At 40.3% G+C, this 17,626-nt stretch overlaps 1 protein-coding gene across 1 annotated transcript in view; it reads right to left on the bottom strand.

Annotated features, from left to right (window-relative positions):
* Window positions 1–17,626, bottom strand: part of Gpr158 (G protein-coupled receptor 158) — a 376,347-nt gene that overhangs the window by 49,537 nt on the left and 309,184 nt on the right. Inside the window, exon 6 of the mRNA XM_059263676.1 lies at window positions 6,783–6,892. Within this exon, the coding sequence (XP_059119659.1) occupies window positions 6,783–6,892 (110 nt within the window). The remainder of the gene's footprint in view (window positions 1–6,782; window positions 6,893–17,626) is intronic.

Below are 17,626 nucleotides of genomic sequence, written 5' to 3'. Positions count from 1 at the left end.
CTGTTCAGTGGCTTTTTAAGAAAGATGGGTGTACATTTATCAATAAGGTGAAATAACCGTTCTTCAGATATGTGTGTAAAGCCTTGTTTAAAGCTCTCTGCCAACAATGATTGTTACAAGTTACGCTAAGTCAAACTTCATCACATTCAAGTGCTGCTGCTGTAGACATCCACAAACTTGCTTTTCTATTCCTTTAATAATTTAAGATACATAACTGTAATTTATTATTCAAAGAATACATAAAGAAATAGGAATAAATACCACCCACTCACTTCTTAAATTTCACTAGGAGACAAACTAAAACATATAAAAAATAAACCTTCCCACAACTGTAAATATTTGGTGCTAATGAGCAGAGTGCAGAAAACTGCTCTGGGTTTTACAGAGAGCAGAGTGCTGAATAATGCATGAAGGGACAAATCCCAGGCCATAGTCAGGGGAGAGCTTTCCATGGCTTGCTCAAATTTTTATTTTAAACAGCATGAAAAAGCCCTTTTGGTATTTTCTACTAGCAAAAAGCTAATGTATTTTCAGAAACATTTATTATAGGGGATGAAATTTTCTTTTAGCATTGTTTTAAAATCTGTATTCCTGTGAAGTAAGAGCATCCCTTGTTTTGTTTCCTGAAGACATACCTGGCCTTTCTAAGCCTAGAGAAAGTGCCTTCCCGATTTTCTGTTTGTTTCCTTAATTGTCTTAAGATTCTTCTCCTGTTATCCAGGAAAGCCTCAGTCCTACTCTGCAGACTGACCTCAAACTCATAATCCTCATAATCCTCCTACCTCAGCCTCCTGAGTGCTCAGATATTCCACATTTCATAAGCAACAACAACAACAAAAACAAAAACACAGCCCACGGAACTGCTAGCTGTGCTTTCGATCCAGCCCACATCATTCATGGACTGAGACAAGTATGTCTGTGGTTGATTGAAGGAACTTTTTTTTTTTTTAAATAAATGAAGACTGTTTTTCAGCTACTTCAGTTCTTCTGAGCTAGCTAAAACTGCCCCTGCTCCTTACTCTCTTCCTGATTATCTGAAGAATAATGACCTTCAGGTTCACATAAATTGCACTGCATGGATGGCCTACCAAGAATGGTCAATAGAGAACTTAAGCAAATGATAAAGATAGTTAAAATCTGGTCTGGGGTTGGGAGTATAGCTGGAGTGGTAGAGTCTGTGAGTAGGATGTGTGAGGCCTCATGTTCAGTTCCCAGCTCCACAAATAAATAGATGGATAAATGACCTGTGATAGATGGCTGTCTACTTTCTATTACTGTAGAAGTGGGTAATTCCAATCTATGTGACACAATCCTCCTCTCAAGAGAGACCGTTGTAGCTCTACCCAACTACTACACACTCCTGTGCTGCAGGGTTAATAATATCATGGATCTTACAATTCTATTCTGGATTGTTATGGTGTCTTTGGCTGTGTGATGCTTATCCATGGGAAAAGGCCACTAGAGAAAAGAGAAGTCTGGTAAATGTGCATGAGCTTTCAAGTCCCCAGGACATAGTGTACTGCCATGGTAAAGGGAAAACCAGGAAGAGCATGCCAATTGGTCTGCTCATTTTCTTTCATAAAATAAATAGGCCTTATAATTTTTCAGTGTTTGAGGCTAAATTCAGATTTAAATGAATCCTCCTGAAATCCAATTCCATGTAGTAGTTTCTAACTTTACCCTACATACACAAAAGGATCCTGAGAGGCAACCCAGACTAAACATAGTGTTTCTAGAGCAGGGCCAGTGAGGTTTTGTTTCTTTCCCATCATTTTTTTTCAAGTAGTTGATGCTCTAGAGACTCTATAGATCTGACATCAGTCAGCAAGAGAGCAGGCAATGGAGAAGGAAATGCTGAACCCTTGAGGGAAAAGGCTGAGAAGCAGCTGTGGGTCTTTCTTGCTTACCCTGTGTTCCAAAGTCTACAAAGTCATTTCATATAACCATACTCACAATTTTCTAGAATGTCCTGTTTACAGAAGCATGATTTTATTTTCCTTGTGTTAAAAAAAAGAGAATCTAGATAGGAAAATGAAGTTCCCATGAGAATGAGGCTATGACTTTCAGGATATGCTGTACCCCAGCACAGACTGTTTTGACCTTTAAAATCCTGGACAGGGTCCTCCTGGGGCCTGGCTTTCTGCCTTTCCCTTTAATTCTATGTTCTTTCTCATATTGTTCCAATGATCTACCCTTCAGTTTAATTTTCCCACACTCAGTTTCTGTGGCTTACAACTAAAAACTTCAACCTGACATATTCAAATTCTATGCCATCCTTATAATAACACAGGTGAGGTAACAATTTATAGATAATAAAACTAATTTTTAGATGTTAAAATTATTTTGTTTTTTTTTGTGGAATATTTATTTAATTATGTAAAGATGTGTTGCTGTTTTACCTTGCCTGCCTAAGGCACCTGATTGGTCTAATAAAAAGCTGAATGGCCAATAGTGAGGGAGGAGGTACAGGTGGGACTTGCAAGCAGGGAGAGTAAGTAGGAGGAGGAATTTAGGCTGAGGAGGGAGAAAGAAAAGGAGATGACAGGAGGACACCAGGGGCCAGACAGCCAGACACGGAAGAAGAAGGAAAGCAGGACATAGACAATGAAAGAAAGGTTAAAAAAAAGCCCCGAAGCAAAACATAGATGAATAGAAACAGGTTAAATTAAATTAAAAGAGTTAGTGGGACAAGCCTAAGCTAAGACCGAGCATTCATAATTAATAAGTATCCATGTCTTTATTTGGGAAGCTGGTTAGCAGCCCAAAGAAAATTCCAACTACAGGTTTTGATTGTGTAAGTAGATAATAGAAGAGCTAAAATTCAAATTTAGAATTATCAAGATTTATGTCATTCTTCTCCATTGTATCATTATAAAAGAGGTCCTTTCTTGACTCAAATCCAGTCAGAAAGTGTCTACTGAAGCTCCATTCACTAAAACTACCCACTCTTCAACAAATGCAGTACATCAAATACATTACACCCAATACCACCATCCAACAAATGTGATATATCAAATACAGTGAATCCACCACCAGCAAATACAGTCTATCAAATGCAGTGCACCCACCACCCAACACATACAGTACATCATTGAAGATGGGAGCTGTGGTAGTTATGTTTTCTCGTGTTGACACAAACAAGAGACATTGGAGAAGAAGGAACCTCAGCTGAGGAATCGAATCCATCAGATTGCCCTATAGGTATGTCTATAGGGACATTGTCTTCATTCATGACTGATGTGAGAGAACCCAGCCCACTGTGGACAGCACCAAGCATGGGCAGGTGGGCCGAGGTTGCATAAAATAAATAGCTGGGTGTGGTCTGGAGAAGCAAGTCAGTTAGCAACATTCCTCTGTGGTTTCTGCCTCTGCTCCTGCTTGAATTCCTGCCTTGCCTCATCTTCTTTATGGATAAACAGTGATGAGGAGGTAAGCAAATGACCCCCATCTCCACCAAGTTATTTTGGGTCATGGTGTTTTGTCTCAGCACTCGTCCCAGCAGGAGCACAGACCTGGAATGGCCAGTCATACTCTTAGAGTGCTCATGTTTTTCTAGGAATGCTAATAGCTCAGTTTATGGATGAACAATACTACAGTCGGTTACATTAAGGCAATAAAGAAAAAAAAACGAATACAAGAGTAAGGCCATAAAATTCATACAGGATTAGAGTAATTTTACTCATTAACTTATAAAAAGTTTCTACCAGTTTTAAGCCTTCAGCAAACTAATTCTCCTTCATTGCAGTGATTTCTAGAGACTCACAGAGGAAATAGCTTCCATCCCAGTCCTTAAAATAAGCAAAAGATGATTAAAGAAACCAGTTTCCAAAATTCCAATTATTTCATATGCCCTCAAGGTTGTTGCTGTATCAGAATCAGTTAATATCCTCTTTAAATCATTTTCTATTTGTTGCTTTTAAAGTATTTTAAAGGGAACTTCATAGTGTTACTATAAAGGAAAAACCTAGCTAATAGTTTCCATAAATTATCATCAGCTACTGAAGTAAATACAGCAGAACAGAATGATGACTCTTAAGGACATGGCACTTCAATGAACAGCTCCAAGCCGGAAGGTTGGTCTGCGCTCTTCCAGACAAAGACGAACATCAGCGTGACATGTGCTAAGAAAAACTGAGATGCTCCAAACTAATCCTCCTCCTGGAAATAATCAGGAGGATTGAAAGGGAACCTGAATGGAAATAATCTTCTCACTTTATGATTTGGTGCTATTTATGTCCTCAAACTGCATCAAATATCTTTCTGTAGGCCACAGTGTTATGTGTTCCAAGTACTTGGGTCACCCTGAGGTATTGTATGGTGAGTCAGGGAATATGAATGAACCATGGGAAACAGTTAAGAGATCTGTAACTGACTTTTTCATTCATTCATTCATTCATTCATTCATTCATTCATCCATTCATTTTTTTCTTCCATCTACTAATAAGTTAAGCACTTCTATCATGTAGGTCCCAGGACTGCCTGGGATTCAATGGCTAGACTTTTCACTCACTTCAAGAAGAAGATAAATTACAATGAATACTACTACTAAATTTAAAAAATGATAAAGCAGTGAAAAGATTATCACAGACAGTAAGTAGGAGTCTGGTAGCAAGTGAGGTCTTGATCAAGTCACAGGTAGGCACTTCTTTCAGAACTCTAGAATGTTTACCACCTACTGTAGATCGCCACCGATGTCTTGTGTCTTTTGGTGAGCACCAGTTGACAAATAGCAATTCTATATGGAATGGAAACCTGGAGGGCATTACAGTAGATCACAGTGTGTGGACAAGGTAAAGGGAGAGCCAGGAAGAGCATGCCAACTGTCTTTCTTTTCTTTTGTAAGGTAAAAAGGCCTGTGATTTCTTAGCATTCGAAGCTAAATTCACATTTATATTTGCTTTCCTGAAACCCAGTACCATAATGTTTCTAACTTCACTGAATATATACAAAAGGAATCCTGGGAGTCATGGATTATCTGGATCACTCTCAGTAATTATGTACCAGAAAGGAAGGAAGGAAGAGAAAGATGGAGGAAACGGGAAGAGAGGAAGGTAGGAGGGAGGGGTGGTCTTGTGTGGGAGATAAAGTCATTATCATATTTTCAAAAAGATTGTAATGAAAGAAGTTAAAAAAACATAACACATATCATTGCATTAAAAGCAAGCCTTGTGTGAGCCATGGCAGAACACCTTGACTAAGAAATACTTATAGTCAGATGGGTACAGAGCAGGATGTTCTGCGGTCATCAGAACTGCCTCACGCCCATCAGTACCAGGGGCTGCAGCATCTTCCTGCAGACATGTCCCCTCCTTTTCTCATTGGCACAACTTCACCAAGGCTTTCTTTAAACTTGCAGATAAGACGGAAGGGACGGCCTAGGATTTCCAGCCACCCCTAGCACCATGGGCAGGAAGCTTATTTTATTGTCCTATTTTCATATTTAGGTGACCTTGAACTAAATGTAAGGAAACTTACAGTATCCTCCATTTTTCAAGGTTGATAAACCCTGAAGGAATGGGTAAATAACTTTTAAATACTTTTTTTATGCTTCTAGATAATAAAAATATAACATTTTCCTCCCTCAAACCCCTCTAAAACCTCCTTGCTCTCTCTTAAATTCATGGTCTCTTTTTCTTTAATTGTTGCTATATATATAATATAAATATGTATATATATATTACATATATATAAAATATACCCCAAAATATATAAATACAACCCATTTAGTCTGTATAATATTACTTATATGTGTGTAAATTTGACTTGAACAAGGATGGTATCAATAGGCATACTAACATGGAAGGAAAAATCTCAACCCTAGACAAATAACTACAGGTAACTAAGAAATTATTAGATCAGGAGAATTAGTCTTCCCCAGGGAAGAGTCTCCAAATTTGTTATGCAAAACCATTAAAAACTAACTTTATCTTGGAATGTCAGCAGGGTTATCGTGGGGCATGGAATGTGTGGAGGAAGACAACATTTTTGGACAATGAGCGTATTGCTGACTTCATCCAGGAATGACACTAACCATTACTTCAGCTGGATTGTCTCTCTATCCTGTTTTAGATAGTAAACACTGTTAACATTCCAACAGTGTCCTGGTTTTTATTTTGTTCAGAGTAACTCCATCCTGTAACAGAAACACAGTTTCTTAAAGCACCTTGTATGAAGAGTTCAGTCCTTTAAAGATTCCCCAAAGAATGTAACAAATACCTCTAGAGGGTGTCTAAGTTGGGTTCCCATTGCTGTGATAAACCCATGACAAACCCAAAAACATCTTGTGAGGGAAAGGGTTTATCTCATTGGACACTTCCAGCAAACAGGTCCATCACAGAGGGAAGGCAGGGCAGGGACTCAAACAGGTCAAGAACCCGGAGAAAGGAACTGATGCAGAGGCTATGGAGGAATGCTGCTTACTGGCATGCTCCTCGTGGCTTGCTCAGTCTTCTTTCTTCTAGAACTCAGCACCACCTGCTCAGGAGTGGCACCCACCACCCACAGTGGTCCTGGCCCTCCCACACAATCAAGAAAATGCTCCTCCAGACTTGCTTATGGGCTAGTCTACATGGAGGCAATTCTTCAGTGGAGGTTCCCCTTCCCAGATCACACTAGCTGTTGTCAAGTGGAGAAAAGAACTAACCACGATGTGGGAAATATGTGTGTGTAAATCATCTTGCTATTTACACTCATGAATAATGGCCAGCTCAGTTTATAATTAGTTGCTAAGCCAAACAAGTTGGTCCCTCTGTGGGAATAAAGACTGATGAAGCATAACATACCTGTGAAGCTTGAGAGTCACAGTTCCATAGACAGTGGCAAACCCAAGAAGACGGACCCATCTTAGGAGAATACAACGGAATGTACTTGGCTCAAAGTACAGAATTACAACCTGTGGGATGAGACAGAACCCGTCAGCATCAATTGCCGCACCACAACAGTTAGCACCTTTCAACTGGGTGCTTAAGATGAATTAACTTCAACATAAGCATACATTCATTGAAATACTTCTTCTAAATGCTCTTTTAATTCATTACTGAGAATGAAGAGCTGTGGCATCTCTCTGTTGGTTTCAGTGAAGCCTAAATTCTTGAAATCTAATTTCAAGGAGTTCTGATCACCTGCATCCAAGTCTGTAGCATGCAAACATATATCTCTTTCCTTTTAATGTAACCTTGCAGACTGCTTTCCTCTGCCTTTCTCTACTACAGCCTTCCTCACTCTCCCATGCTTCTAGCAAGGCCCTTTCCCTGTGTGAGGCAGCCCTGACAAGGTTTTCCACACTGTACCTCTCAACAATCCACCTGCCACTCTGGTTTTCCTACTTAATGTGAGCCAATGACTTCACTAAGTCCTTGCATCTCACTTCAGAGTTTCAATAAACAGGAATGAAACATTCCAGATGTTCTCCTACAGGCTGTCGAGGCCAAAAAAAGAAGCAGGAGAGAGGCATGTATGCCAAAGATTGTACTAACGTAATACAGGAGCTACAATAGGCGCGTGGGCAGCTTCCGTGGGGCCACAGAAAAGTGACCAGTTCTATGGGACAGACAAAAGACATGTACAGCCGGGCGGTGGTGGCGGCGGCGCACGCCTTTAATCCCAGCACTTGGGAGGCAGAGACAGGCGGATCTCTGTGAGTTCAAGGCCAGCCTGGGCTACCAAGTGAGTTCCAGGAAAGGCGCAAAGCTACACAGAGAAACCCTGTCTCGAAAAACCAAAAAAAAAAAAAAAAAAAAAAGACATGTACAAGACGTTCCACTGCCTTTCATACACTGCTGTGTAAATTTCCACAAGTACTCATAGGAAAACTGGTCTGACTCTGCCAGGGAGCCTTGAATAGCGCTAAAGGATCAACAATTGCAAGAAGAGGCTCACAATTACCTGTTGGATCAACAGGTATGAACGGATTCTGCTGAAGTCAAGGCTGTCTTAACAAATTCTGGTGGTGGCTGAGTATCGCCTTTGGCTTTTTAAACTAGAAGTGTGTCTAATGTGGGCAGCTAACATTGCTCTCGACCACTGCACAAACACAGTCCCTCTCCTCTGTGTCTCTAAAATGACATTAATTATAACTCTTTCCCATTTCTCAACTATTTGAGAAACAGAATGAATATTTTAGGAAATTGGAAAAGAATAAGACAAAAGTCTCAAGGAGACACTTTTCAAAGATGAAAGTAGGCACATACCCAAGACATCACCACGTTGTGTCTTCTGGAAGTCAAGTAATAACTTTTGACTTTATTCTTTCACTTACACAAAATGTATTATTAATTTTCCAACTTACTGTATGTATGTGCATGTGTGTGTATGTGTGTGAGTGTGTGTGTGTGTGTGTGTGTCTGTGTGTGTGGGGAGAGAGCGAGAGAGAGAGAGAGAGAGAGAGAGAGAGAGAGAGAGAGAGAATATATACATAAAGCCTTACCTTTAAGATTTATAAGAACAAGATTTGAGTTCAGAAAAAATATATAAACACAAAACCACTTAAAATTTTGTAAATTTGTACAATAAGTTCTATCTCATTAATTTTAGAAATATTTTCTTTGCATATGAAAGCAGTGATAATTAACAGTTCTACAAAGCAAGTGTCATTGTTCAGTAAGGATTTGATGCTAAATGCTAAAGAGAGAACTTGGGGCGATCTTGATACATGACTAAGGGATTTGGGGATCACCTTGTTTCTTCTCACAGCAAAATGAAATGGCAGGTTAGACACCAGAGACACCAGAGTAGAAAACAATGATAACATGTAGATCTCAACTATTAGCATTAGAAATGGATTTTGAGATTATATTATTCTGTCAGTGTGGACTGCTGGGGGCACTCAGTTCTGAGTTACAGATAGCTTCCCATTGTACAATAAGTTCTGTGGGGAATAGGCAGAGAGGTAAGTAGTTAAATAGCACCCAATGCAAAGACTACCCAGTAAATATTGGCTAATTTTTGTAGGAAAGTGTGGTATTGTATTCCCCCAAATGTTGTGCATGCTGATAAACTTATCTGGGGTCAGAGACAGAGCAGCCACAATATTAAACATAAAGGATAGGCAGTGGTAGCACACGCCTTTAATCCTAGCATTCCAGAGGCAGAAATCCATGTGTTCAAGGATACAGACAGGCAGGTGACTCATCACGCCTTTAATCCCAGAAAGCAAGCCTTTAATCCCAGGGAGTGGTGGTAAAAAGCAGAAAGGTATATAAGGCATGAGGACAAGAAACTAGCAGCATTTGGCTGGTTCAGCTTTCAGGCTTCTAGCAGCAGTTCAGCTGAGATTCATTCTGGATGAGGACTCAGAGGCCTCCAGTCTGAGGAAACAAGACCAGCTGAGGATCTGGTGAGGTGAGGTAGCTGTGGCTTGTTCTGTCTCTCTGACCATCCAGCATTTCACCCCAATAACTGACCCCGGGTTTGATTTTATTAATAAGACTCTTTAAGATTCATGCTACAGGAAAGTTACTTTATTCTTTGTTGTAGAAGTTACAGTTATCCTCCTGCCTCCAGCCTCCTAGGTGCTGGAGTTACAGGTGTGAGCCCTGGATTGGCTTCCATCCTTTTTTCCCCCAAATATATAGTTTTTTATTTTATAATTTAATTTAATTTTACATATCAGCCATGGATTCCCCTGTCCTCCCTCCTCCCATGAATTTGAGTTCAGCCTAGGCTACATAGTAAGCTCTTGGCTGGCCTGAATGTCTGTTTTTTTATTTTCTCTTATCTCATACAGTACAACCTAGCCTCAGCCTCTACTCCTTGAAGTCCTCTCCCTCCCCTCTCTCCTCCCCTAGATCTGTTGTGGAACATTTATTTATGCTGTGTGAAGATTGGTTTAATAAAGAGTTTAATAAAGAAAAAAGTTACAGTTTTTCATTGCATTATAATTACACCCCATTGTTTTCATGGATGATTTTCTACCCTTCCAGTCATTCTTTCTTTTGAGTTTCTATCTTTTCTTTTGGCTATATAGCTTTTTAATGTCTTATATATTTTAATCTCTAAACCAAAAGTAGAATTATAGAAGGGCATGGGTCTCTATATGTTCATGTACTTTATAAATAGAAAAAAATCACAGTATTTTCTTAACAATCATTTAGATTTTTTAAAAAATGTTATTTTGAAAATAAACTATTTGAAAACCCCTAGGACTCACCAATCATTGCTATTTTAATTGACAAGTTCAATATTTATTTATTCAGAAAGGAATTTAGAAGCCCTAAACACAAATTAGCTGTGTACTTGATCTTCAAAGAAGTTACAAATGCACAGAACAGATGTTAAAAATATGACAAAAGTAATGACATGTTCATATGAAATATTACATAGGAGTTATTATAGTCTAGACACTACATTGAACATGTTTTATGTATGTAGGCCCATGTAGTCCCCACAACACTTTTTACCCATGGACTTTTATAGAAGAGAAGAGAGGCACCCAGAACTGAAGTAATGTGCCCAGGGTCTGGTAGTTGGAGGTGTTGGTGACGGGGTCTGAATGCAGGCATTCTGTTCAAGTTCATACTTACGAGAACTATGCCCACTAGCCTCTCTACACGCTCTCTTAGCAGGAAGGGACTGATGTCGTTAACCTATGACCTAAAGCATAAGGAGGATTTGGAGGAAAGGCAAATAATTTCAGCAAAATTGAATTTATTTCATCTGGGAGTATGGGTATCTGAGCAAGGACCTCAGGAGGAGTAGGTGTAAGTGTGCCATGAAGTCACAGCTGGAGGGAGGCAAGACGGAAGGTGGCGTGGAAATGTCTAGTGTGTACGGCTACAGTGAGGAAGCATATATGACCCAGCTCTGAGGCAGGAGTAGGGTGGGCCCAGAGCACTGGAAGTTTTGAATAACAGGGTGAGGAATCTGGAATTACTCCATGAGCACTCCATTAAGATTCTTCCTGTGGAGATCTGAATATTTGTTAAGGAACTCATCTAGCAATAGGCTGTCATGGGATTGCCTGGACTACAGAACAGGATGAAACCGAAGGCAGGAAGATTGGTTGGAAGGGAGAACAAGCTGGAGTGCTTCATCCTGCAGACAGATTTCCTCTTTTTCCTTTTTTAATTCCATGGCTTTCAACGCAGGCCCCAAACAACTGTAGGAATGTTTCTTGCTATGGATATCGTTCTGTATAAATAAAACACTGATTGGCCAGTGGCCAGGCAGGAAGTATAGGCGGGACAAGGAGAGAGGAGAATTCTGGGGAGACACTGCCAGCTGCTGCCATGACAAGCAGCATGTGAAGATGCCGGTAAGCCACGAGCCACGTGGCAAGGTATAGATTTATAGAAATGGATTAATTTAAGATATAAGAACAGTTAGCAAGAAACCTGCCATGGCCATACAGCTTGTAAGCAATATAAGTCTCTTTTTACTTGGTTGGGTCAAAGCGGCTGTGGGACTGGCAGGTGACAGAGATTTGTCCTGACTGTGGGCCAGGCAGGAAAACTCTAGCTACAGTTTCTGCTCACATCGCCATCCTGCTTAGGACTTCAATGGCTCTCAGACTCTTAGGAGAAAATGAAAATTCTTTCAAATGGTTGGCAAGGCTCAGCACCTCAGAATCCCACTCATCTCTACTGTGCCATTATCTTGTTCCCACCCGAGCCTGCAGACCCTTGCACACGTGGCCTCTTTCGATGGATGTTCCTCACGCAGTCCCATGCTTCACCTGTACCAGGATTATTTCTGTCCATCCCTTTTGGCTTTGGCCAGAAGAGTCCTTCTTCTGTGAGGAAGATGACTTCCTATGTGATGCCTCAAGGTCTCTACTTGTTCATCACGTCTCTCCTCTAGCAGGGGCAGGTGCTGTGGCAGCCATGTTCATCTTGTCTGTTTCTGTGACACCAAGACTGAATCCTGGCATCCCAGAAAGGCCTCCATTGGAGTATGTCGAATGAAATAAAGCCAACAAAGCTATAAGGGGGAAAGGTACCACTTAATGTAGTCAATGCAGAGAGACTAAGAATTCGGTCATTTGTTAGAACAAAGGAAAGAATATCTGACTCAAGAAAACATCTGATTTTTCCTTGAGGCAAAGGAAAATAAATATTAAAGACATATGAAGAGTTTAAGCCTGGGTGACTGAGAAAAGGATGGTTGTGTTTGAAATGAAGCCAATAAAAGGAAATGATGTATAAGAATAGAGTAAATTATGAGACTTCAACCTAGGTCCTTCCCTGTCACAAGCTCAGGCTGGCATCCCTGACACTTCCTACTCCTCCCACACAACTTCAGAGTTCCATATTATTTGTACATTATTTACTCTTGTTGAATGCTAAGCTTCCTTCATTCACTCGACAGCTCTATTTTTGAAGTAATTATTTTTGTAACTCAGTTGTTTAACATATCTTCCTTGCTGGGACATAATATATACAAGAGCATTTAGTGATGAAGTCCATGGTCTGTGCTCCTGCTGACTGTAAAGGGCAGGGAAGCTACTTGTGCAGTGGTATTGATGATTGCAGACTCCCAGTTGAGAAAGAGGGACATAGAAGGTCTCTATGACAACCTCTAACCCACCCCTGCCCCAAGGTAACAGCCTAGACAGAAAACCATCAAGGATAACTCTTAAGAACTGTGATAAGGATGCTGAAGTGCAGTTCTCCACAACTGAAGGCTTCAGGCGGGGGTGGGGGTGGGGAAGGATTCAATCTTCTTTAAGGGGCTGGCCACCCAGACTTTGAGCATGCTCCAGTGAGTATATGGGCAACACAAATTGGGCTTTTTTTTTTCTTTTCTTATTCTTCTTTGTGTGTGTGGGTGGAGGGGAGGTATGACCAGAGGGCTGGGGGGGGGGGGGGCGGGGGCGGCGCTAACCTGGGAAGACAGGGAAGTGAATGTGCTCAGGGTTCACGTTGTGAAGTTCCCAAATAATCAATAAAAATATTATGAAAAAAATTGCAAACAATTCCCTGGCACAGTGCTGGGCTATAACTGGTAACAGATTAATCTATTATATATGATATATATTATACATGATATATGACTTATATATATATACAAATGGTGCTGAGGAAAAGAAGAAGTGATGGGGATGAAGTACAAGCTTGTTCTGTAATAAGTTAGGAATAAATTGCCTATAGGATAATTCAGATTTAGTCTTGCTCATCGGTATGTTATATAACAAGAAAAAAACACCCAAAATGGGTCTCTAAAGTTTTGTTGTCTTGTGACATGTTAAATTTTACATACTAACATATAATTTAACAAAATGACTATGAAACACACTGTCCTTGCCCAACCATAAGTTAATAGCATTCTATAACAGACCTTTGTAGGAAAAGAATAAAGGAAAATTAATCCGTTAAGCTTATGAATGATGATTCTATGACATAAAACTGACAGCTGCCACGTTCGTGGGGTAAAAATAATGATAGTAATGGAACTGGTATTGCTTCAATGTCCCCTCCAAAATTCATTTTGAAATTCTTGTCACTGTAAAAGTACTAAGAGGTGGAGCCTTCAAGAAATTGCTAGGCTATGAGAGTCTTGCCCTCATGAATGGGTTGGGGTCATAAGGCAGCAGTGGGGACGTTTCTGCAATGGGCTCTTAATAAGAGTGAGTTCAGCTGGTTTTTCTGTGTCTTGCTGGCGCTTGCTCTTCTCTGATGGTCCTTGCTTAGCACCTTTCTCAGGTTTGGTTGCACAGTTCTTCCCACCACCCACCAGACTAAGCTGAGCTTTGTGTTGTTCTCCTACCATTTGTTCTCACTGGAGGCTGGTCCTACACTCAACGGGTGCTTGTGCTTCTCAGCACGCAAATCTACAAGCAGAATAAGCCTCTTTTGTTAATAATTAGCCAGCCTATGATGTTCTGTTACGAGTGCAGAAAATGGACTGAGACACGAGTTCTGTGATATTTTATTTGTGTTCTGACAAATAAAGCTTGCCTGGAGATCAGAGGGCAGAGCTAGCCACTAGCTAACTGCAGAGGCCAGGCAATGGTGGCACATACCTTTAATCCCAGCACTTGGAAGGAGGAAGCAGGAAGATCAGGAGTTCAAGGCCACCCTGGACTATGAGAGGTTGATCCAGTCTAAAAGAGAAACAGAGCCTGGCAGTGGTGGCTTATACCTTTAATCCCAGGACTAGGGAGGTGGAGACAGAAATATAAGGTGGGTGGAGATAGGCTCTTGGACCCATACAGTCTGAGGATTCATAGAGGTAAGAAACCTCTAGTAGCTGACTGCTCTGCTTTTCTGATCTTTCAGATTTCACCCTAGTATCTGACTCTGGGTTTTTATTTAATAAGAATAATTAGGATCATGCTTCAGACATGCCACATATTGATCTCTATGCTATGTTCATATTGATCTTCATCACCCATGTTTTGGGCCCAAGTACATGTCACCATCTTTATTTTAAGGGAAAAGAGACTACATGTCAATGATGACAATAACTAATTTGCTCCATGTTATCAAAATTATTACTTTTAGAATCTGAATCCATAGAAAGTTCCTTTATTTGAAAACATGCTGAAGGCAGAATTCCAAAACAGTACTCCATGGGAAAACTGTCTCCATTCTTTCCCTAACACTAGAGGATAATGAGAGCTGTAAAAATACATCAACTATGTGGGGAACATGATGGGAACATTCTACTCCATCTATTACTCCATCTATTGAGTAATCCAAGTACTGAAGAATACTCATAATTTCTGTATAAACGGACACAGTCTAGGAATCATGGACAACGTAAAGTGAAACATCCTAGGCTGAGGGGCTTGCATGAGAAAAGAAGAGACAGACTCAGGGACAGCAGCAGAAGGAGTCACACAAACCTCCTGATTTCTTCCATAGTCTCTGGGAAGCTCACACTGTTTAGAGATTTGCTTCCTCTACCACCTTTGTAAACAATGTCTTAAGTGTGAAGGGCTGACCCTCCTCTGTGAAGGTGTTGGTTTCTAACCATGGACATGTTTATCTAGATACTTAGAAAACCTATCAGCCGATCTTACTGATGGGACTGGACACTTTGGGCACTAATTTTTAAATTTTCATTATTCTAAAAATCACTATATAGTGGTGAAAACCTTCTATGTCTTCCCCTCCTGTTCCAGTAAATCTACATAGGTAATTATCCTATTTCTTCAGTTAAGACGTTTTGTATGTGTAGTGCTAGAGATTGAACCCTTGAGCATGCAAGGCTTCTACCACTGAGGTATCCTCAGCCCTTGGATATCTGAGACAGGGTCTCCCTGTACAGCCTTGAATTTGTTTCCTAGCTGAGGATGGCCTGAACTTGACCTTCTCCTGCCTCCTACCTCCTACATGCTGAGATGACAGCACGTAATAAGTTATGACTTTAAAGTATACGGCTTGAAGTCTGTTGGGTTACAATCTTCCTTAGATACTGAAAACAGCTAACAGTATGAAAAAGAGAACCAGAAAGAAAAAGAATATTCATTAGGCCTCTCAAATAGTCACAAATAGAAAAATGCTTTTGAATTGAACACGTATTTTCAAAGGATAGTCACAACTTTAGAAGCGGAAACAAGATCCATGTTGGCTCAGCAGACAAAACACCTAGTGCATTTCAAAAAGTATTGCTTAGAGGTACATTAGTCAAAAGCCAGCATGGTCAGACAGCCTTCCTGGAGCTATGGGAGGTGACGAAATGATGCTCATGGTGTGATGCTCATGGTGTGATGCTCATGGTGTGATGCTCATGGTGTGATGCTCATGTTAGCCCGGTACTTTGGGGACCTGAGCACTAGTGATAAACAGCAGCACTGCTTTCCTAATTAACACAAGTGTCAGTTGCTTCAGTTTAGAGACCAGGTGAATTAAACAACTTTTGTGGGTAAATGAAGTGTTACATGCTTTGGGGTTCCTGATAGCTGGGGTTGTGAGGACAGTTTGGTTTAGAACATATTACTTGTTAATAGGAAGCATAATAGTGGTCATAAATGTTAAATTGATTATTTAAAGTTTCATTCAAACTCCAAAAAATAAAAATATAAGGTACTTGATGAAGCTGTACATTTACACAAAGACCACACATGTGACAGGGATCATTATTATGATTACATGCCCACACAGCCATGGGCTACAGCTTATTATTTTGTACTTGGCTCCTATTATTCCAAAATTACAAAAAGGAATGAATCATTTAAAATATAAAATATAGAGATAACTATAAAATTATAAAATACTTGGAGGTCGCTGTGTCAGCACATACAATGCACCTGGTAAGTCCTTTAAAAATCCCCAATATCCCTGAAAATACAAAAAGAAATTAGAAACTAAGGATAAAAGATGACAGGCTCGCAAAGCCTTAGTAGAGACTATATTTGCTGCTTGGTAGGGTGTGTCTAGTTAAGAAGTACCATCTAAATGGGGTCTAACCTTCAGTGGGGTCTAACCTTGGAACTCAAAGGTTTTTACAAGATAAACATCTTCAAGATTGGTCACATCCAATGCCATTGAAGTTTTTACACCAGTCAGCATGGGAACCTTCCGTCCAGGACTTTTCAACCTCATCGGCTTCTCCTCTCCCAGGCCATTCAAGGACCAGAGTGCCCAGAGGCAGCTGTGGACCCTCAGCTGGGAAACAGCACAGCAAAGTGAGGAGAGCCATGTGCTGGGGTGCATGGTGGGAAAGACAGGCCTCTTTCTGGGCTCAGTTTCCCTGAGGAAAACTGAGAGGTTTTTCATGGGAACAGCCCAACCTAACAAACAGAACAAACACACAAATGTATCACTAAGAAGTGACTGTCTTGAGAATTCACAGCCTCAGATTCCAAGCTCAAAAGAAATGTTTAGATCAAAAATAAATTCTGGTGCACAGTTTATGAAAGATGGTCACCTCATCCTTCCTGATCACGTTCTCACAAAATGGATGAGTACAGAAAAGCTTTCTGGAGATGCATTTAGTGAAAATAACAATATGCATGAACTACCTGATGTGTTACTAGACATGCTTAGAATATATGTGCATGTGAGTGTCTACAGATCCATATCTATATATAGAAATGAAAGTATATTTGACTATTATCCTAAATATAGCACCCTTATATTATTCCAGAAAACAAAGCAAAAAAGGGAACAAGCATAAATGGTACATGGAGAATATATTTTATTATTTATTCCTCTTAAGAATTTCGCCCTAAGATTATGCATTTCTTAGTTACCAAGAAAAAGTTAACAGAAACCTGCGCCTTTGTCTCTGCTTCCTAGGTTCCCTTTGGATGTTATAAAGTAAGTAGTACTTTCTTTTCTTACTAAAATAAAATTTTAGAGAGAGAGAGAGAGATAGGTGTAGTCTTCACCCTTCATCGAGAAACTTTGCAGGAGACAGAGACCATTACAGAAAACCACAACAAATCAAAATGCAGAGCTGTGGAACTCAGTCCCAATGGATACAGCTCAAAACACTCCAACACTGAAGGCTCAGGGAATACTGTGGAAGAGAGAGCAACAAGACTGTAAGAGCCAGAGAACCAGGAAGTTTGCTGTGACATTGTGTCTCCTAGTAATGCCATAAGCTATACCCAAGTCTCATTAGCATGACTTCCTAAACAAGAGCTGAACAAGGAAGACACAAACGGACATATTAAAGTATTTGAGGACAAGCCTATGAGGCCTCAGACCTACACAAAGAACCATAGGCAACTGAGGAAAGC

This window comes from Peromyscus eremicus, chromosome 5 (assembly GCF_949786415.1).
Source record: "Peromyscus eremicus chromosome 5, PerEre_H2_v1, whole genome shotgun sequence".
Taxonomy (NCBI): domain Eukaryota; kingdom Metazoa; phylum Chordata; class Mammalia; order Rodentia; family Cricetidae; genus Peromyscus; species Peromyscus eremicus.
The sequence above is the reverse complement of the archived record's forward strand: the minus strand, read 5'-3'. Positions and strand labels throughout refer to the sequence as shown.